Consider the following 21,673-nt stretch of genomic DNA (forward strand, 5'->3'; position numbering starts at 1 on the left):
GTCATTTCTTCTAATTCTCGTAAAGACTCTCACTGCTGCATTCTGTACTAATTGGACCTTGTTTATCCACCTACTGGAACATCCAGACAGTAAGGCTTTACTATAATCCAATCTAAAGGTAACAAAAGCATGAACTAGTGTTTCTGCATCATGTAGGGACATTGTATTTATTATCTTAGAAATATTTCTGAGATGAAAGAAGGTGATCCTCGTAATATTATCTACATGAGCTTCAAATGAAAGTCTGGAGTCAATAATCACAACAAGGTCTTTTACTGCTGCACATGATGAAACAGAATGGCCATCCAGAGTTATGATGTAATCAGAAAGCTTACTTCTAGCTGCATGTGGTTCTAGTACAATGACTTCTATCTTGTCAGATTTAAGTATGGGGAAGTTAATAAGCATCCAGTGTCTAATGTCCTTTACATATTCCTCAACCTTATTAAGCTGGGGTCTCTCATCTGGGTTTGGTTAAACTTGGTATTAGTTTCCCATGTGTAGTTTCCTGTGTGTCATCAGCATTACAGTGGAAACTAATACCATGTTTATGAATAATTTCATAATAAAAGCCTGGGCCGAAAACAGAACCTTGTGGAAGATCACATTTTACCTTACTGGGGTGCCATGGTAACAGCCTGCGGGCCGGATACGGCCCGATTGGTCATCACATCCGGCCCGGTGGTTCATGAGACTTTTTTTTTTAAATAATAAATTAATAAAAATCGAATGTTTTGTGTGTTTTTTTTCGTAATGATTTTAAATCTAATGTTTCAATTTGATTCCATTTTCGTGTAATCCATCGGTTCATTTTTAGCTGCTCTCTGCTTGCTGCAGCACGGGCAGGTGCAATGACCCGGATTTAATGTAGAGTCGGCTAGTTGTTGCTCGTTCACAAGATGTTGTCTAAAAAGAGAAAAGTTGATTCTGAGGGTCATATCTTTCAGGAAAAATGGAGAGAGAAATACTTTTTCTGGGAAGTAGGGGGAAAACCTGTTTGTCTGATTTGTTCGCAACAAGTGGCTGTACCGAAGGAATACAATGTCAAAAGACATTACGAGACCCATGCCGACAAATACAGCCAATTCACCGGGCAACGCAGGACTGAAAAGCTAAATGAGCTTGCCTCAAACCTTCAAAAACAGCAAGCAGCTTTCTCAAAGTCTCGAGAGACACATGAAGGTTCGTTTTAATATCATACATCATCTTCAGTTCTCCTTTAATGTTAAATGCGGCTGTTTTCAAAGAGGGGTGTCTCAATATCTTTGTTGTACATTTTATTTCATGTTAGGGGCAGTGAAGGCGAGCTACATCATCGCGTGGAAGATCGCAAAAGTGTCCAAGCCATTTTCGGAGGGTGCATTCGTCAAGGATAAATACACATCTGTTGGAATCCAATCTTTCTATCAGTCATTGCCACCAGAGTACCCAATTATCACGGCCTTTGCCGGTAAAATACTCTGTATGTTCGGGACAACATATTTATGTGAACAGGCATTTTCAGTAATGAATATTAATAAATCGAAACTGCATAGTCATCTGACCCATGGACATCTCAACGATGTCATGAAAATAGCAACTGCCCTGAGTCTGTCCCCCAATGTCGACAAGCTGGTAAAAAGTAAAAGACTTCTGGCTTCCACATGTAAAATGTAGCTGGTATTTCTCCCCCATGTAACCTTGTGCTGTGTGCTTGAGGGGGAATAAACAGGATGGGTGTGTGGAAATATATGTGGGACTTGACCAGCAAAGCTAATGTGCCATCTGTAGTTTGTTTTTATTGGTATGTTCAGTCATATTTGGCTCTTTTAAACTAATGCTACTGGATATTTAGTCACTTGACCTATTGGTGGAATTATTTACCCTGGCACTTCTTCTTTCTTTTGACTCGTTTAGGCCTACTTGCCAATCGTTTTAATTGGCCTAATTAGGCCTATGCATTGACATGTTTTTGATGTGCAAGATCAATAAATCTGATCTAAGTCATTTACAGTTTACACTTGTGTTATTTGTGTCTTAGTCCATTTCTGTAGCATTTTTTTAAATAAATGTAGGCTACTTGCATGCTTAGACTGTTACATTTTCAGAGGGTAAATTGCTTTTGTCTGCCATGTTATTGTGCACCTCATTTTGAGGCTATAGCTTTACAATTCCTTTTGGGCGTATAGGCCTTCAAAAATCATATAAAATAATGTCCTTTTGTTGAGTTAGTGTCTGGTCTTTTCAGGCCAAAAGTGTAATTCGGCCCCCAAGGTCCCACTTGAAAAAAATCTGGCCCCTTACCAATTTCACCCTGGCACCCCTGCCTTAGTATGTGTAGAGAAGTTTCAATTTACATCTACAAACTGATAACAATCAGTCAAATAGGACATGAGCCAGGAGAGGGCCATTTCCTGAACAACATTTTCGAGTCTATCAAGGAGAATGGTATGATCAGTGGGGTCAAAAGCTGCACTAAGGTCAAGCAACACAACCAAGGAGAGACAGTCCTGAGTCAGAGCCCAGTAGGAGGTCAGTTACCACTTTAACCAGTGCCTCATTACTCCTGACTGATACATTTCATGAATTTTATTCCAATATAGGTGTGAGCATAACTGCTGTGTCACAGCCTTTTCTAGGATCTTGGAGATAACTGAGAGGTTTGATATAGTTGAACAGCAGACAGGGGTTGAGTCAGGGTTTTAAATTAGGGGTTTGATAACTGCTAGTTGAAAGGATTTAAGTACATACCCTTAGCAAAAAGTAGTATACTTAAAGTTCATTTTATTAAGTATGCTTCAGTATAAGTATAGCAAGTATACTACAGACCATGTACTTTTAGCGTACTAGAAAGTATACAAATTTAATACTTTTTCGGACTAAATTGGAACATCTCAAGTTTATAAAAGTATACTTTAAAGTTCATTTTAAGTTTGCAAAAGTACACTTTGAAGTATACAACAAGTACACTCATCTATATACTATCAATGTACTTGGTATATCCCTCTCGTATGCTTAAAGTATACCACAAGTACAATTATCAATATACTGCCATTGTACTAGTTATATACTTCTTTTTTAAAGATTTTTTTGGGCTTTTTTCACCTTTATTGGATAGAACAGTGTAGAGACAGGAAATGAGCTGGAGTAAGAGATTGGAATTGAACCCACATCCCCAGATTTATGGTATGGCGCCTTAGTCAACTGAGCCACGACGCCCCTTAGTTATATACTTCAAGTCCTTATTTTTAGTTTATGTTAGGGTTTTGCTGGGATTCGAACCGCATTTGCTGGTGTGATAATCCAGCAAACCCCCACTAGGCCACCAGGGAGATGACTCAAATGCAGAGGCATGAGGCAGAAGTAGAAAAAGTATCAAAAAGGTTTATTTACAATATTTACACACAAAAAATCCAAAAAGTATAATCCAAAACGCTCAGAAGATATAAGGGAAAAAATCCAAAAGTTCAAAGTCAATACAAAAGCCAATAACCAGAAAAGAAGGGGTAAAAATCCAAAAGCTCAGAAGATCCAAAAGTCAAAAACAAAATCCACAAAGTCCAAAAGAAAGCAAAAATACAAAGAACACAAGGACATAGACGAGGAAATCGGAACAGAGGTAACTGGAGCTAAACATAACAGCACAAAGACTCCGTGACAAGAGGACTGAACTCAGGGGTATAAATACACAAACTAAAATAGGACACAGGTGACACTAATGAGGACTAGGCGGGGCACAAGACACATGGAAAACAACAAACATAAAACACAGAAACAGTGGCGGCCTCTAGAGGCCAAAACAAACATGACAAGAAAAGGAAATAACAGCGGCCTCTAGAGGCCAAAACAGTCCCAGTCCTAACAGGACCCCCCCCCCCCCCCCCCAGGAGCGTCTCCTGACGTTCCCAGGGCAATCCGGATGGGCCGAATGGAAGTCCTGACACAGTTCTTTATCTAAGACATCCTGAGCGGGAACCCAGCAGTGCTCCTCAGGACCATAGCCCTCCCAGTCGACTAGATATTGAAGCCCGCCGTGGACCCGGCGGGAGTCAAGCAGGCGATGCACGGTGAACACAGTCTGACCCTGGAAGATGCGGGGGGGTGGGAGGTTCCTAGGGGCAGGGGCATACGTGGACGTCAGTACGGGCCGCAACAGGGAAACATGGAATGTGGGGTTGATCCTCAGAGTCCGGGGCAACTGGAGCCGGTAGGCGACAGGGTTCACCCTGCGCACCACCTTGAAGGGGCCAATGTAGCGAGGAGCAAGCTTACGGTTCTCCACCCGCAGCAGAAGGTCCTTAGTGGACAGCCAAACCCGCTGCCCAGGGCGGAAAGCATGGGCAGGTCTTCTATGGCGGTTGGCCTGAGTCTGGTTGGTTCTGGAGGTCTGGATGAGGGTCTTCCTGACCTTGCTCCAGGTCTTGCGACACCGTCTCACATATTGGTTGACCGAGGGCACCCCCGCGTCCTCCTCCTGGTCCGGGAACAGAGGTGGCTGGAACCCGAATTGGCACTGGAATGGCGACAGCTTGGTGGCCGATGACTGCAGGGTGTTGTGGGCATACTCTGCCCATGGCAGGCAGGTGCTCCACGATGTCAGGTTATCCATAGCCAGGCCTCGCAGGGTGGTTTCCAGGTCCTGGTTGAGCCTCTCTGTCTGGCCATTGGACTGTGGGTGAAACCCAGAGGAGAGGCTGGCAGTGGCTCCGATGACCTTGCAGAACCCGTGCCACACTCGGGAGGAGAACTGGGGCCCTCGGTCTGAGACGATGTCCTGTGGAAGACCAAAGACTCGGAAGACATGATTAAAAATAAGTTTGGCTGTTTCAAGAGCAGAAGGGAGTTTGCACAGTGGTATGAAGCGGCAGGCCTTCGAGAATCTATCAACTATAACCAAAATGACAGTGTTACCTTGAGACTCAGGGAGACCCGTGATGAAGTCGACTGCCACGTGGGACCAGGGATGCCGGGGAATGGTCAGAGGATGCAGGAGACCCTGGGGACACTGTCGCGGGTTCTTGGTTCTGGTGCAGACCTCACAGGACAGGACAAATGACCTTACTTCCTTCTCCATGTTAGGCCACCAGAAGCATCTTTTCAGGAAGTCCAGGGTCCTCCGAGCTCCCGGGAGGGTGGTGAGAGGGGAAGAGTGACCCCCCTGAAGAACCTTGGCCCAGGCTTGATGTGGGACGTACAAGAGGCCCGGTGACCCCGTCCCAGGACCAGGGTCCTGGCGTTGGGCTCGTCAGACGGCCTCCTCAATACCCCAGCGGACAGGGGCCACAATCCGGGACACAGGGATAATAGGCCCGACTTCACTCTCCCTGTTAGTGGCAGAGAACAGCCTGGACAGTGCATCAGGTTTGGTGTTCTTGGAGCTGGGGCTGTATGAGAGGGTGAAGTCAAACCGACTGAAAAACAGGGCCCACCTAGCCTGTCGTGGGTTCAGTCTCGGCTTGCTGGAGGTACTCCAGGTTCTTGTGGTCAGTCCAAACCAGGAATGGATGTTGCGCTCCCTCCAGCCAGTGCCTCCACTCCTCAAGGGCCAGTTTGACCGCTAGCAGTTCTCGATCCCCCACATCGTACCGGGACTCCGCAGGACTCAGGCGGTGGGAGAAGTAAGCGCAGGGGTGCAGCTTTCCTTCCGAACATTGAGAGAGCACCGCGCCGACACCACTGTCCGAGGCATCCACCTCCACGATGAATGGTTGGGAGGTGTCCTGGAGGACCAGAATGGGTGCCATGCAGAAGCGGTCCTTGAGGTCTTTGAATGCCTTTTCCGCCTGAGGAGACCAGACATAAGATCCACTTGTCCCTTTGGTGAGGTCCGACATGGATGCTGCTACAGAACTAAAGTTCCTGATAAACTTGCGGTAGAAGTTAGCAAATCCTAAGAACCGCTGAACCTCTTTGACGGACTTGGGAGTGGGCCAGTCCTGGACGGCCAGGGTCTTGGCCCATTTGGAGTTGGCCTGTCCGTACAATAAAACCCAGAAAGGAGACCTCAGGAACATGAAATTCGCATTTCTGGGCCTTGGCGAACAGATTGTTCTGTAGCAGCCTCTGGAGAACCTGGCGGACATGGTGGCGGTGCTCCTGCACGGTCTTGGAAAAGATAAGGATGTCGTCGAGGTAGACAAAAACGTACAGGTTAATCAATGTCCCTCAAGACGTCGTTGATTAGGGCCTGAAAAACAGCTGGTGCGTTGGTGAGTCCGAAGGCCATCACCTGGTATTCGTAGTGCCCAGACGGGGTGTTAAAGGCAGTCTTCCACTCATCTCCCTGTCGGATACGGATGAGGTGGTATGCGTTCTGTAGGTCCAACTTGGTGAAGACGGTGGCACCTTGGAGCAGGTCGAATGCTGTGGACATCAGCGGAAGGGGATATCGGTTGTGCACAGTGATCTTGTTCAGGCCCCTGTAGTCAATACATGGTCGGAGCCCCCCCATCCTTCTTGCCAACAAAGAAGAAGCCAGCACCAGCAGGTGAGATGGAGGGTCGAATGAACCCAGAGACCAGGGCGTCTTTGAGGTATTCCTCCATGGCCTTGCGTTCTGGCTGAGAGAGGGAAAACAGTCTGCCACGAGGAGGGGTAGTCCCAGGGAGCAAGTCGATGGCACAGTCGTAGGCCTGGTGCGGAGGAAGAACGGCGGCCCTGCTCTTGCCGAATACCTCCTTCAAATCCCAGTACTCTGTGGGAACTTGAGATAGCTCGGTGAGATCAGGGGGCTCAGCAGGAGACACAGGAGAGCTAGAGAGCAGACAAGAGGCATGGCACGCAGGGCCCCATTCCACAACCTGGCTAGTGACCCAGTCTATACGAGGGTTGTGGTGGGTAAGTCAAGGAAGACCTAGAATAACTGGGAACTCAGGTGAAGGAATCAGGTGCAAGGATATTTCTTCCTTGTGACCTTGAGACTGGAGGAAGACTGGAGAAGTAACTTGGGTGACTCTTCCATCACCTAACGCTTGGCCATCGAGGGCAGACACAGACAGTGGAACTTCAAGGGGCGCAGTCGGGACATTGATGCTTTGGGCGAAGTGGATATCCATAAAGTTTCCAGCCGCCCCTGAGTCTAACAAGGCTTGACAAGAGTGGACGGACTCACCCCAGGAGATGGAGACCGGGATATAGATTCCTTGGCCAGGGAGTCCGGGAGAGAGGGTAGGCCCCGTCACAACCCTCCCTCGGCTGGACGGGGTGGTCCTTTTCCCAAGAGCTCGGGACATGATGCTCGGAAGTGACCAGGCTTGCCACAGTAGATGCAGCACTTGTCCCTCCTTCTGCGCTCCCTCTCGGCTATGGAGAGACGAGTACGGCCAACTTGCATGGGCTCTGGACAGTCACTGGAGGAGGTAGATGGGCTCCATGTTGAGGCAGTGAGGCCGGGGAGGCTCAGGACTTGGCGGCGTTCTCTAATCCTGTTGTCCAGATGAATAGCATGTGAGATCAGAGTTTCGAGGTCACTTGGGCCTCCAATAGAGGCCAGGCCATCCTTGATGGGGTCAGACAAACCATGGTGAAAGGCTGAAACCAGGGCAGCCTCATTCCATCCGCTGACTGCTGCGAGCATCCTGAACGATATGGCGTAGTCTGCGACGCTTCCTCCTTGCCAGATGGACATGAGCTTTCTGGCTGTGTTGGTACTGATGTGCGCCTGGTCGAAGACCCGAAGCATCTCTTCAGTAAATAGTTCAAAATCAGAGCACTCGGGTCCCCGTCTCTGCCAGATAGCTGTTGCCGAAGCTCGTGCCTTACCAGCTAACAAGGTTATCACAAAGGTGACCTCGCGGCGATCCGTAGTGTAGGTGGTAGGCTGGAGCTCAAAGGTGAGTTGGCACTGGGTAAGGAACTCCCGGCACTCACCGTGCTTGCCATCATACCTCTGTGGTGCAGGAAGGCTGGGTTAGCGAGGTGAAGGAGACAGTGTGGCGGGAGGCACTGGAGCAGGAACAAGAGCTGGATCAGGATGAGGAGATGCAGGCAGAGGTGTCAGCTGTGCCAGGGTTTTCCCAATTTGCTGAAGCAGTACCTCGTGGTGAGCAAGGGCCTCACGTTGGCTTGTGAGCGTTCGTCCATGAGTGTCCATGGTCGCTCTGAAGCGTGTCAAAGCTGCCATAATTCCCTGAAGGTTGGCCGGGTAGACAGTTGAAGCAGCCTCTGCTGAGTTGGTCATGACAGAGTCTTTCTGTTAGGGTTTTGCTGGGATTCAAACCTGGCTCGCTGGTGTGATAATCCAGCAAACCCCCACTAGGCCACCAGGGGGATGACTCAAATGCAGAGGTGTGAGGCAGAAGTAGAAAAAGTATCAAAAGGTTTATTTACAATATTTACACGCAAAAAATCCAAAAAGTATAATCCAAAACGCTCAGAAGATATAAGGGAAAAAATAAAAAATCCAAAAGTTCAAAGTCAATACAAAAGCCAATAACCAGAAAAGAAGGGGTAAAAATCCAAAAGCTCAGAAGATCCAAAAGTCAAAAACAAAATCCACAAAGTCCATAAGAAAGCAAAAATACAAAGAACACAAGGACATAGACGAGGAAATCGGAACAGAGGTAACTGGAGCTAAACATAACAGCACAAAGACTCCGTGACAAGAGGACTGAACTCAGGGGTATAAATACACAAACTAAAATAGGACACAGGTGACACTAATGAGGACTAGGCGGGGCACAAGACACATGGAAAACAACAAACATAAAACACAGAAACAGTGGCGGCCTCTAGAGGCCAAAACAAACACGACAAGAAAAGGAAATAACAGCGGCCTCAAGAGGCCAAAACAGTCCCAGTCCTAACAGTTTATTATTGTATACTTTAAGTATACTGTTATAAACGTTGGTTATTTCACTAGTTTACTTGTTATACTTTAAGTTTGCTTGGCATATTACTTGTAGCTTACTATTTATATACTGGAAATATACTCCTTAAAGCAGGGGTCTTCAATCCTATCCACAAAGGGCCAGTGTGGCTGCAGGCTTTCATTACAGCCAAATTGGAGGCTCACTTGATTGTTGATTGGAGACGAGGGTGAAATGATTAAACAAGTGAAATCAGGTGTAGCTCCTGCTTGGTTGGAATGAAAGCCTGCAGCCACACTGGCCCTTTGTGGATAGGATTGAAGACCCCTGCCTTAAAGTATTCTTAAAGTTTACTCATACTGTATGTATACAAGAGTGTGATGCATTTACAAAATCACAAGACAGAATGTTGAAAACAAGTTTGATATATTTTCAAACATTTCAAAACAAAGACCTATGAAATCAAGTCCTTCCTTACTGGAGAAATTGATCAATAAAATCAAGTCAAAAGTTTTTCTGTTTTTGTGTATGATTTTAAGGTACATAAAGATAATGCAATTGAGCACACATACTATATACTGTAAAGTTTTAAACTCCAGCATTATATTATATTAATATATAAATTAAATGTTAAGCATGAGTCAATGACTTGACCTTATTATGGAGCAAGATATACTAAGTATTAGTACTTTGTGGCAGAAAAACGTAAAAAGTACACTAAAGTATAAGTTTTAGTATTAAAGTATAAGTGTAAGTCTTAGTATTAATGTACTTAGTCTTAGACTTTTGTTTATACTTTTCATTATAAGCCAAGTATACTTCACTATAGACCCTTTTCAGTCACGTGACCTTCGTAAACGCGACCGCCATTTTGGACATGTAGTTTTAGTATTAAAGTATAAGTGTAAGTCTTAGTATTAATGTACTTAGTCTTAGACTTTTGTTTATACTTTTCATTATAAGCCAAGTATACTTCACTATAGACCCTTTTCAGTCATGTGACCTTCGTAAACGCGACCGCCATTTTGGACATGTAGTGTCGGTTCAAATCGGTTCAAATCGGTTTGAATGCGAGGAAGGCGACAAACATAAAAGAAAAAGGAGCGAGATGCAGAAAACTGTATTTACTAGTTTACTGTAATTATGATCTGGCAGCTATTTACACCGGATACAGTGTAAATAGCTGCCGGAGCCAACGTCTGAGGTTCCGGAGCGCGCTGGCTCCGGCCGGGCCGCGAGCGAGCGAGCAAGCTGGCTCCAGCTGGGCCGCGAGCGAGCGTGCTGGCTCCGGCCGGGCTCTGGCCGACCCGCGAGCGAGCGCGCTGGCTCCGGCCGACCTGCGAGCGAGCGCGCTGGCTCCGGCCTGGCCGCGAGCGAGCGCGCTGGCTCCGGCCGGGCCGCGAGCGAGCACGCTCCGGAACCTCGGACGTTGGCTCCGGCAGCTATTTACACTGGATCCGGTGTAAATAGCTGCCAGATCATAATTACAGTAAACTAGAATGGAATGTTAACAGCAATGTAATGCCTTTTCTGGCTAATTTTATTCGTCTTACCTCCAACAAAGTGGTCACTACACAGGCGTTGGTATGCCGCTATCCATCTTCTCCGTCGGTCAGCATCTACCGGGATCCGATAAAATGATAACCCTTGCCTTGTTTGTTGATGGTTACTACATCCAGGTGCACAACAACATAGTGGCATGATGGAAGTCTTGCTGAAAATAAACACTTTCTTTGCTGCCGTTCCTCAGTGTTGGCTGTGGTAAACTACTGGTAGTACATGTCCAAAATGGCGGCCGCGTTTGTCGTGACGTCACGTGAAAAGGGTCCATACTATTCTTAAGTATATAAAATATAGTTTATAAAAAGTCAATTTCAAGTATATTTCCTCAGTTTTAGTAAAAAATAAGTATACTCATAGTACACTTGAATAAACTTCTTTTTGCTAAGGGTAGCCAGTGCTGAAGGAAGAACAGATTATTTTTAGAAGAGTTTTGATTGCTCCTGGTATTATTGGTTTGAAAAACATGTAGGTATGAGATCTAGTACACAAGTTGGTAATTTTGATGAGAAAATTCGTGAAATTAGTAAAGTTTTACGTTTAGTGTCACATTTCATAGTATTCTCTTTGACCATGTTAAGAACAGTCTTTAAACTGAAAATGAGTATAAAATAATCAATATATTTCAAGCAATACTTTGTTTATTGCCTGTAGCTCAGGGAAGCCACCCAGTGATCATGATGGAGAGTTATGATCACTCAGGAGGGATTAATCTAGTGTGTGAGTCCAGAGGCTGGAAACCTGAACCTGTGGTTGTGTGGCTGGACAGAGAAGGAGCCACTCTGCCTGCTGAAGATACACAGATACACAGAGACACTGAGGGCTTCAATGTGAAAAGCCGCACCACTGTTTATGATTATAGCGACTCCAACAGATATTATTGCAGACTTCTACAAGAACATCACATGATGGAGACAGAGGTCATCATTAATCGTAAGTGTCTATGATTAAAAGCTCTTATATTTATACTGTAAGATTCTACTGTAGTCATCACAGATGAGGTGATTAAAGATGAAGCATGAGCATGATGAACACATGATTTTTGCATTATTTTTATTCCTGTATATCTATTGGTTATTTTGCTACAATTCTGTCAGTAAGTGTGTGTTTAGTAGTTATCAAATTCTTCATAAATTCTTGCACAGTCTCTTAAAAATATCTCTAACACTAATCTTGCTCTCATTTTAGGTAAAGTCTTTGATGCTTGGAGGTGGGTTGTCGGTGTTTCAGGTTCAGCATGTCTTATTGCTGTTGGATCAATAGTAACTGCAGTTATCTGTTACAAGAAAGGTAATATTTCAATCATTTTCCATTGTAATGTCTCCAGCTTCAATTATATTGCAGTTTATCCCATCACTTTAGTCCACAGATTCCCAGCCCTGGTCCTGGAGAAGCCCCTGTCCTACACATTTCAGTGCTTTTCCTGCTCTAACACACTCACTTTAACTCAGGAAGGGCTGTTAATGAGCTGATTGTCTGGATCAGGTGTGTTAAAGCACAGAAAACACTAATATGTGTCGGACAGTGGGTTCTCCAGGACCAGGGTAAAGAACCTGTGCTTTAGTCAGCAGTCCACAGGAGTCCAGTTGGCCGTGCTCTCTGTGAAGAGGATGATTTAATTCAGTCCTGTCTCAAACACTCACCTCTATTTCTTTATCTGTTCACTTCAATTACCACAAGCCCTTTCTGAAAAAGTGAAAAGTAAAAGGACAAGGAGGTTTACAGCACATTTCACTTGAAAAAGTTATGTAGTTATACCTTAAAGTTTAAAGTTAAAACAAAAGCTCTTAATTTAAATGTCATCAGTGTTGTTTAACTTTTACTGAACTTTGGTGAATTTAAAAAAACCTTGGCACTTCTAAGGTAAAGTCAAACCCTTAGATTATTGGTTTAAACATTGATGTCCAGATCTGTTTTGAAAAGACCAAGGTAGCAGAGAAATTCAATAACTTCTTTTCAACCATTGCATCATCTCTGCAACTGCAGTTACTATCCGGATGTGGAAAATATGGCCCTAATCATGTGTATAAGTGCTATGAACAGGTGTGTCTTTCTGGTTCTCAGTTCTCATTTGGGGCGGCACGGTGGTGTAGTGGTTAGGGCTGTCGCCTCACAGCAAGAAGGTCCTGGGTTCGAACCCCGTGGCCGGCGAGGGCCTTTCTGTGCGGAGTTTGCATGTTCTCCCCGTGCCCATGTGGGTGTGCTCCGGTTTCCCCCACAGTCCGAAGACATGCAGGTTAGGTTAACTGGTGACTCTAAATTGACCGAGAGTGTGAATGGTTGTCTGTGTCTATGTGTCAGCCCTGTGATGACCTGGCGACTTGTCCAGGGTGTACCCCGCCTTTCGCCTGTAGTCAGCTGGGATAAGCTCCAGCTTGCCTGTGACCCTGTAGAAGGATAAAGTGGCTAGAGATGATGAGATGAGTTCTCATTTGAACCAATCTCTAAGGAATTCATCCAAAAGACTCTCCTCAATCTAAATCCGAATAAGGCTACTGGACTGGATCAGATTCCCACACATCTTTTAAAAGATGGAGTTGAGTTCATAATCTCTCCACTCACTCATTGTCTAAATCTGTCCCTTTCTACTGGTAAGATCCCTTCTGACTTTAAGTCTGCTAAAATTTCCCCTATCTGTAAGAAACATAGCAAAACTGAAGCTAGCAACTATCGTCCGGTCTCAATCCTCAGTATTGTAAGTAAAGTTTTGGAAAAAGCTGTATCTGTACAACTTATTAATTATCTCACAGATCACAGGCTCAACAAGTTGTCTCTGCACCTTGGCAAGACAGAATCCATACAGTACTTTTTGGCTCCAAACATAGACTTAATAGTAACGAATCTCTGGATATCACATGTAATGGTCAAAAAATTACCAGTAAATCCTGTGCTAAATACTCAAGCATTGATTTTGACTAGTCTCTTAGTGGTAACCATATAGCTGAAAATATTATACGTAAGCCAAACTCAAGTTTCTATATAGGCAGGCCAGGAACCTCAATAAAGTGTGTGTGTGTTTGTCCATGATACACACTGTTTGTCCATGAGCTAATATATGAGTGGACTCGTGAACTTCAGCCTACATTCAGCAAAATTCCCAGTGTTGAATTAACACCCAGAGTGTTTATATATGTCCAATTGGTCACAAATAAACTCTGAAAGTGATAATTCAACACTGGGGAGCAGCAATCAGGAGCTGGAAGAACTGTGAGTCGAGAGCATGTTGTTGTGTCTGTCAGCACTGCATGCTACTGCTGCTGATCCTCCACATCGCCGTGCCACTGCCACAGTGGGCAGCTCTGAAGTTTCTCAGCACAGCAGTCACAGTAGTGCTTCTGTGGCTGAGTGCATTATAGACGCAGTACTGCAGACTTATTAAAGAGCTGCAGACAGAGAAATCCAAAAAACAGAATTTAAAGAGAATATGATCTTCAAAAAACAATAAACTGACGGATAAACACAAAACAGTAGAACAGATGATTTATCAGTAAATCCACAACTGAATTCACAGAGAATTTCAGCAGGGCTTCAGATCATTCACGGTATATGATATTACTTACTCTGGAATTAATTGACGAATGTTTGTTTGTTTGTTTGTTTGTTTGTTAAAATAATGGACCTGTTTTCTCCGCAGAGCTTCAGAAGCACAAGCAAAAAGCAGGTAAGAATGAGCTTTTTGTCCTTTCAAAATCATACTGATTAATTAATTGAAGGAAACTTGAAGGTGCTGACTGCAAAGTCATCTGAAATTTTCAGTTTTTTTTTTTTTGTTATCGTGCATGGCATTTTCCTGTGTCTTGCAAGAACAATATCACATGGATGAGATGTGATCATTTTGATGTGCTAAGAGTCACTTTTCTCCATTTTGGAACTGTTTTCCTACTTCTTGAGGTAAACAGTATGGCCCCACGGAAACAGCTGAATGTGAGGAGCTGTTTAATTAGCATAACGATGGAACTGCATGACACCAAGATCACACAGAAAACACTGAGGCTACGTTTACATTACGTCGAATCAGCGGATCATCAGATTAACGTTCTTAAAACGATTCACATTTACACTAAAACCGTTAGCCGTGCACACAGCAACGCCAATACGCGGATACGCTAATCACATGACTTTAGACAGCGCGTAACATGATCCCAGTGCATTTCAGACGGCGCGTAACATGATCCCAGTGCATTTCAGATGGCGCGTAACATGATCCCAGTGCATTTAGGGCATGCGCAAGGCTCACCACTTGCAAGTAGAAGGATGGCAAGCCGCGCAAGGCTCACCACTTTCAAGTAGAAGGATGGCAAGCCTAATGCACGGATACGCTCGGCTCCGCAGGCATCCTGCGCTCCAAATCACTCCGCCCTGAACAGCGAGTGCCCTCTGGAGGGTGCACACTCCGGCCCTGCGCAGCTCACACAGCGCGCGAGTGAAGTGCACAAGCCACGATTCGGGACTGAGCCGCTGTGTGTGTGATCCCAGCGCATATCACTTACTACTTGCAAGTGGAAGGATGGCAAGCCTAAAGACAATCATAACTACACAATGGGCAGTATTTGCATCAGTATTTGCAGTATTTTCATACTTTTATACTCTTTAATGAAAGGTGATACAAGGCGGAAGTCTGCGCCGTTTTTCAGCAGTCGCCTCACATGACCAACGCCAGCGAATCAGGAAGGTGGATGTCACAGTGACGTTGTCCAATGAGACACCAGCTAAAGCTCAGCACAGCATATTCATGTATTCTGAATGTTTACACAGCACCGGAGCTGACACGATCTGGATTGAATATGTGGACTCTGGCGGATTCCCGTTTCCTGGCTTTTCTAGGGGGTTTAATGTAAACAGACAGTGCATCCGCGAAGAAAACGAGACAGATACGGTCTAATGTAAATGGAGCCTTAGTCTGCATCGACCTCAGAGAGTTTTGAGTCACAGGGATGTAATTTGTGGTTGAATAGAAGCTATTCACGAATGTCAGTCACGTGACTTTTGCTTGTGAGTTTACTTCTGGTGAATGAAGTGGTGGTCAGAAAAACCAATTTGGCTGCCATTTTGTAAAGAGCTAGTGAAACCGTCTCTGATTATTTTTGCAGTTTAGAGGCCAATACACGGTCAAGATACCTTCAGAAAGTTGCTGTTTGCAATGGGATAGATCCTAACTTGCTAGTAAAGAAGGATTTTTCCTCTGAGTTGGAAAATTATCCATCCATTGAGTTCCCCAACATCTCAAACACCCTGGTGCTGCAGATGTCATTCTACATGGACACAGATGAAAACCTGGAAGAGCATGGAAGAGAACAACTTTTTATATGTTGTTGGGTTAAGGATCTGGGGATCAGGACACTACAGTATAAATCCTGTATTGTTTATGCCTGGGTAAGGAAGAATTGTGTGGCTTTTTGTACCTGTCTTTGCAGTGGTTGCTAGGACGCTACAACTTTTAGTATGGGGTGTAAACAAACCACAGCCACTTGATTCTCAATCCTCCCTGCTCTTCTCTTCCAGCAAACAATAATTTTTTTTATTAAAACAGAGAAAGTGCAGGGTGGCACGGTGATGTAGTGGTTAGCGCTGTCGCCTCACAGCAAGAAGGTCTGGGTTCGAGCCCCGTGGCCGGCGAGGGCCTTTCTGTGCGGAGTTTGCATGTTCTCCCCATGTCCGTGTGGGTTTCCTCCGGGTGCTCCGGTTTCCCCCACAGTCCAAAGACATGCAGGTTAGGTTAACTGGTGACTCTAAATTGACCGTAGGTGTGAATGTGAGTGTGAATGGTTGTCTGTGTCTATGTGTCAGCCCTGCGATGACCTGGCGACTTGTCCAGGGTGTACCCCGTCTTTTGCCCGTAGTCAGCTGGGATAGGCTCCAGCTTGCCTGTGACCCTGTAGAACAGGATAAAGCGGCTAGAGATAATGAGATGAGATGAGAGAAAGTGCAGTGAGAATAAATAAATGCTGCATTTATTTAGATAATCTGCATTATCAAGATTGTGAGGACATCTTGATAAATAAAGTGGAAACATATGTATTAGTTTACAATATGGAGACCACGATCAAACAGTCACCAAAAACACACCTGAGGACTGAAGCATCTCCTCAACTTCAGAACACCAAGAAATAACAGATAATGGTGAGAAAAGTCATTTGTGAATCCGAACAAAATAAATCAAAGGAATTTACCAACCTTTCACAAAGTGATCACTGCAAACTGGAGCGTTCTTCAACTCTGTTCCCATTGATTGCAACAAAACATTAAAGACCTGCCTCTCTCATCGTCTTTTGGTAAAATCCTTTGCTCTTTCACCCTTTTTTATCACTTCACAGGGAACCCAGAAGAAATTTATCAGTCGTATGGATTGTTCAATTCGATCAGCCCAAAACAATGCAAGTGTCGGGCATTTTAATGACTTGCAAGGTGCCCCAGTGATAGTAACTCTTTGTAAACAGTGAGCTTCGCTGACCACCGCTTCATGTCTTGCATATCTAATGAGGTGGATGCAAGCAACCTATAGATCTGTGAAACAAAAGAGGAATCTATCTTTTCTCTGTGACTGTTTTTATCATTTCTTTCTCTGGAAGACCAAAACATTAGGTGTGTAACTCCATACTCGCTATCATGGAGTCGAGCCCACTCATTCTAAGGCTAAGATTGCTAAGCGCTAGCTAGAATAATTTAGTTATCTGTCCAGAAAAATGACATCATCTAATCTTGCTCTATCTTGCAGTTGCACTCACTAGGCAGATTTTCTTTTTCTTTTCCGCTGGCTTTTAGCTGGAGGGAGCGTCGAGTCCGCCATGTTTGCCCACACTGACTTGTTTTGGTTAAAAGTAGGTCAGACACACCCCACAGTAGTCACATGATATTGTTACTCACTTGCATTGGCAGTCTCTGGAATTGTAAAATGCAGGACACTTTTTATCTCGGCAAAACATTTACATACAGGATACACGGCGTGTGCAGCAGCAAAACATCTCCAAACTCCAACAGCAACAGAAATAAAACATTTTACCCAGAATTCAACTTTGTAGTCAGAACCTTGAACAGACCACATTATCCTGATCACATAATCACAAAGATAACTGGGAGGTTGTTACACTGTTTGGGCCTCTGACTTAGAGACACAGTTTAACATGGTGAAGGTTCATGAGAAGGTGCAGATCGGGGCAGAGGGCAGAAATTACAGCTCCTTCTCATGTTTACTGAAATGAATGCTACCAGATTATGGGCAGCTCAGGTCATGTATCCAGATTTGGACAACAGGAAGTAAACAGGAAGGAGGTTTATGGAGTGAAATCAGAGTCAGCAGAACCCGATATTATACTATATCATTTTATTACGACCTGAATTCTTGAAACCAGAATTTCTGAAACCCTGAATTTCGTAACCTAAATTTTCAGTATCTGAATTTCAGATCGTTTAATTTAGGACAAATATATTCAAATATCTTAAGATTCCCACTCTCAGTTTTCAATCATCACATTTGAAATGAAATGAAATGCATTTTATTTGCCGATGATACAAAAATCTTTTGCGCCAGGGACAATGCACAGCAGCTTATGGAAACAATCACAACCGAAATGAATAAATTAAAAAGGTGGTTTAATGTAAACAAATTGTCATTGAATTTGAGTAAAACAAAGATTATGTTATTTGGAAAATATAAGTCGAATCCTCAAGTTGAATTGAAAATTGACAACATAACCATAGAAAGAGTTTATGAAATAAAATTTCTGGGTGTGATTGTTGATCATAAAGTCTGCTGGAAACCGCATATTAATCATGTTAAAGCAAAAATAGCAAAGATTACTGCAATTTTGGGGAAATCAAGACACATTCTGGACTATAAATCACTACATACTCTGTATAATGCACTCATACTTCCATATCTGAGCTACTGTGTGGAGATATGGGGTAATACCTACAAATCTAACCTGCAGCCGTTATGCACATTACAAAAAAGAGCAATAAGAATTGTCAATAATACGGGATATCTTGAGCATACAAACGCATTATTCGTAAAAGCACACACTCTGAAATTCACGGATCTAGTTAAACACAAGACTGCACAAATTATGTATAAAGCAAGACATAACCTTCTTCCGGGTGAGGTACAAAATACGTTTATGGAAAGGCAGGGTGGGTATAACCTGAGAGGGGAAATTAATTTTAAGAGAGTAAATGTTCGAACAACTATGAAAAGTATGTGCATAACAGTCTGTGGGTTGAAATTGTGGAATGGTCTGGAAAATGAAATCAAAAATAGCACCAACATAAAACTGTTTAAAAAATTATATAAAAACATGTTTCTAAAAATATATGAGAATGAGGACAGGCAGACTATATAGGTGATGATGAAATTGAGAGCAAGTCTGTGACTGGTCTTCTTGTATTTAGTGTATAGCTATAGGTATGTGTATATGTATGTACTGTATATATGTATTGTATGTGTGTATATATGCATAACATAAGTATCTGTATATATGATTTGATTTGGTCGATATTATACCATGGCGGTATGTTTTGGTATGTTGGTATGTTTTCTTTTTTGTTTATTGCTTTTGTTTTCTTTTGTAGATATAGTTTATTATGGTGGAAAGTGACATTTGATTAGCGGTGGTATAGAGGGTTAGGATTGGATAAGTTATTACTTCTTCCTAATCCTTTCTGAACATTATGTTATTGCCTTGTGGCTACGCTATTCTGTTTGTTTATGACGATGTTTTGATTTTTGCATTTTTATTTAAATTTTTATTTTTATATCTTCTTTATTGTTCAGAATAAAGTAATCAATCAATCAATCAATCAATCAATCAATCAATCAATTTACACATTTCTTTTCAAGCATTACAAATTCAGGTTGAGTTTCTACTGACTCTGATTTCACTCCATCGAGGGTTCTGTAAGAAGAGCAGAGACACAAACACATCACTCACAATACATTAAATGACTTGTTTTCTATCGGAGTCATAACTGACCTGTAACATCATGTTCCACTGTGTGAAGTGTGCTTCATCATTTAACAAATATAGAACATCAGAGGACACTTACATTTCATAACCGCAATCTGATGTGTTGTTTATTTACTTTATCACTGCTTCATCTATTTATAATTTTATTTATAAATAATTTACACAGAATACTCAAAACTATTTTATCTGTTTCAGCCTCAGAGCTTCAAAAGGAGAAGGAAGTCGCAGGTGAGAATACATTTTGTGCTTTAAAATTATAGTGAATAATCAAATGTCAGATAATAAAGCACTCTAAAAGGTCTACACATAAAAAGAAATGGTGTGTGTGGGGGGGGGGCTGAAAGGAATTTCAGTAAATACACAAATTACTGATATGAATGATCATTTTGACATCTAACATTAGCTCTGCTGTACACTACATGGCCAAAAGTATGTGTACACCCCTCCTAATTCAGCTGTTTCAGCCGCACTCATTACTAACAGGTGAATAAACTCAAGCTGTACAATCTCCACAGACAAACACTGGCAGTAGAATGGGTCGGACTAAGAGCTCAGTGACTTTAAACACGGCTCTGTCAGAGGATGCTGCTTTTACCACAAGCCAGTTTGTGAAATTTCTGCTCTGCTAGAGTTGCCTCAGTCAGCTGTAAAGATATTAGGGATGAGCGAGTACAGCATTATCTGTATCTGTTAACCATATGAATTATCTGTATCCGTATCTGTACTCGGAGTGGGCGGGATTTAACCCAGAAGTGGGTCTGGTTGTCTTGAAACGGGCGGGGCTTTAACCAGTATGATATTTTAAGCATGCAATTGATATGGGTTGATCAGAAATTGTTATATTTATTGCTGATTAGAAAACTATTTACAGGACAGCATCAGTATTGAGCTTCAGATCAATGGTTTTGATCACGATAGCAAACGAACTATTTACAGAACAAGTTTTGCAACAATGAATACAACACATGCGGTTGCAATTATGAAATGAAATGTAATGAACAAGAGTTTTCATACTCAACATAACTTTCTTTTTTTAACTTTTAATTTTTTTTATGATCAGTGTGATTTTTTTTTTTTGGTTCTTTTTTATTTTTTTTATTTCCACACCAGGTGTGTGTGTGTGTATGTGTGTAGCAGAGGGTTCTGTAAGAAGAGCAGAGACACAAATACATCACTCACAATACAGTAAATGACTTGTTTTCTATCAGAGTCATAACTGACCTGTAACATCATGTTCCACTGTGTGAAGTGTGCTTCATCATTTCACATATACATAACATCAGAGGACACTTACATGTCATAACTGCAATCTGATGGGTTGTTCATTTACTTTATCACTGCTTCATCTATTTATAATTTTATTTATAAATAATTTACACAGAATACTCAAAACTATTTTATCTGTTTCAGCCTCAGAGCTTCAAAAGGAGAAGGAATTCGCAGGTGAGAATAAATTTTGTGCTTTAAAATTATAGTGAATAATCAAATGTCAGATAATAAAGCACTCTAAAAGGTCTACACATAAAAAGAAATGGGGTGTGTGGGGGGGGCTGAAAGGAATTTCAGTAAATACACAAATTACTGATATGAATGATCATTTTGACATACAACATTAGCTCTGCTGTACACTACATGGCCAAAAGTATGTGGACACCCCTCCTAATTCAGCTGTTTCAGCCGCACTCATTACTAACAGGTGAATAAACTCAAGCTGTACAATCTCCACAGACAAACACTGGCAGTAGAATGGGTCGGACTAAAGAGCTCAGTGACTTTAAACACGGCTCTGTCAGAGGATGCCGCTTTTACCACAAGCCAGTTTGTGAAATTTCTGCTCTGCTAGATTTGCCTCAGTCAGCTGTAAAGATATTAGGGATGAGCGAGTACAGCATTATCTGTATCTGTTAACCATATGAATTATCTGTATCCGTATCCGTACTCGGAGTGGGCGGGATTTAACCCAGAAGTGGGTCTGGTTGTCTTGAAACGGGCGGGGCTTTAACCAGTATGTTATTTTAAGCATGCAATTGATATGGGTTGATCAGAAATTGTTATATTTATTGCTGATTATAAAACTATTTACAAGACAGTATCAGTATTGAGCTTCAGATCAATGGTTTTGATCACAATAGCAAATGAACTATTTACAGAACAAGTTTTGCAACAATGAATACAACACATGCGGTTGCAATTATGAAATGAAATGTAATGAACAAGAGTTATCATACTCAACATAACTTTCTTTTTTTAACTTTTAATTTTTTTATGATCTGTGTGATTTTTTTTTTTGGTTCTTTTTTATTTTTTTTTTATTTCCACACCAGGTGTGTGTGTGTGTGTGTGTGTGTGTGTGTGTGTGTGTGTGTG

General features: G+C 42.8%; 1 protein-coding gene across 2 annotated transcripts in view; it reads left to right on the forward strand.

Moving 5' to 3' along the window:
• Positions 1-21,673, forward strand: part of LOC132871474 (butyrophilin subfamily 1 member A1-like) — a 68,070-nt gene that overhangs the window by 34,470 nt on the left and 11,927 nt on the right. For both annotated transcript variants that reach the window (XM_060905691.1, XM_060905780.1), the window contains 5 exons: positions 11,001-11,279; positions 11,535-11,636; positions 13,981-14,007; positions 19,502-19,534; positions 20,717-20,749. In XM_060905691.1, coding sequence (XP_060761674.1) covers positions 11,001-11,279; positions 11,535-11,636; positions 13,981-14,007; positions 19,502-19,534; positions 20,717-20,749 — 474 coding nt within the window. The remainder of the gene's footprint in view (positions 1-11,000; positions 11,280-11,534; positions 11,637-13,980; positions 14,008-19,501; positions 19,535-20,716; positions 20,750-21,673) is intronic.

This window comes from Neoarius graeffei, chromosome 1 (assembly GCF_027579695.1).
Source record: "Neoarius graeffei isolate fNeoGra1 chromosome 1, fNeoGra1.pri, whole genome shotgun sequence".
Classification (NCBI taxonomy): Eukaryota; Metazoa; Chordata; class Actinopteri; order Siluriformes; family Ariidae; genus Neoarius; species Neoarius graeffei.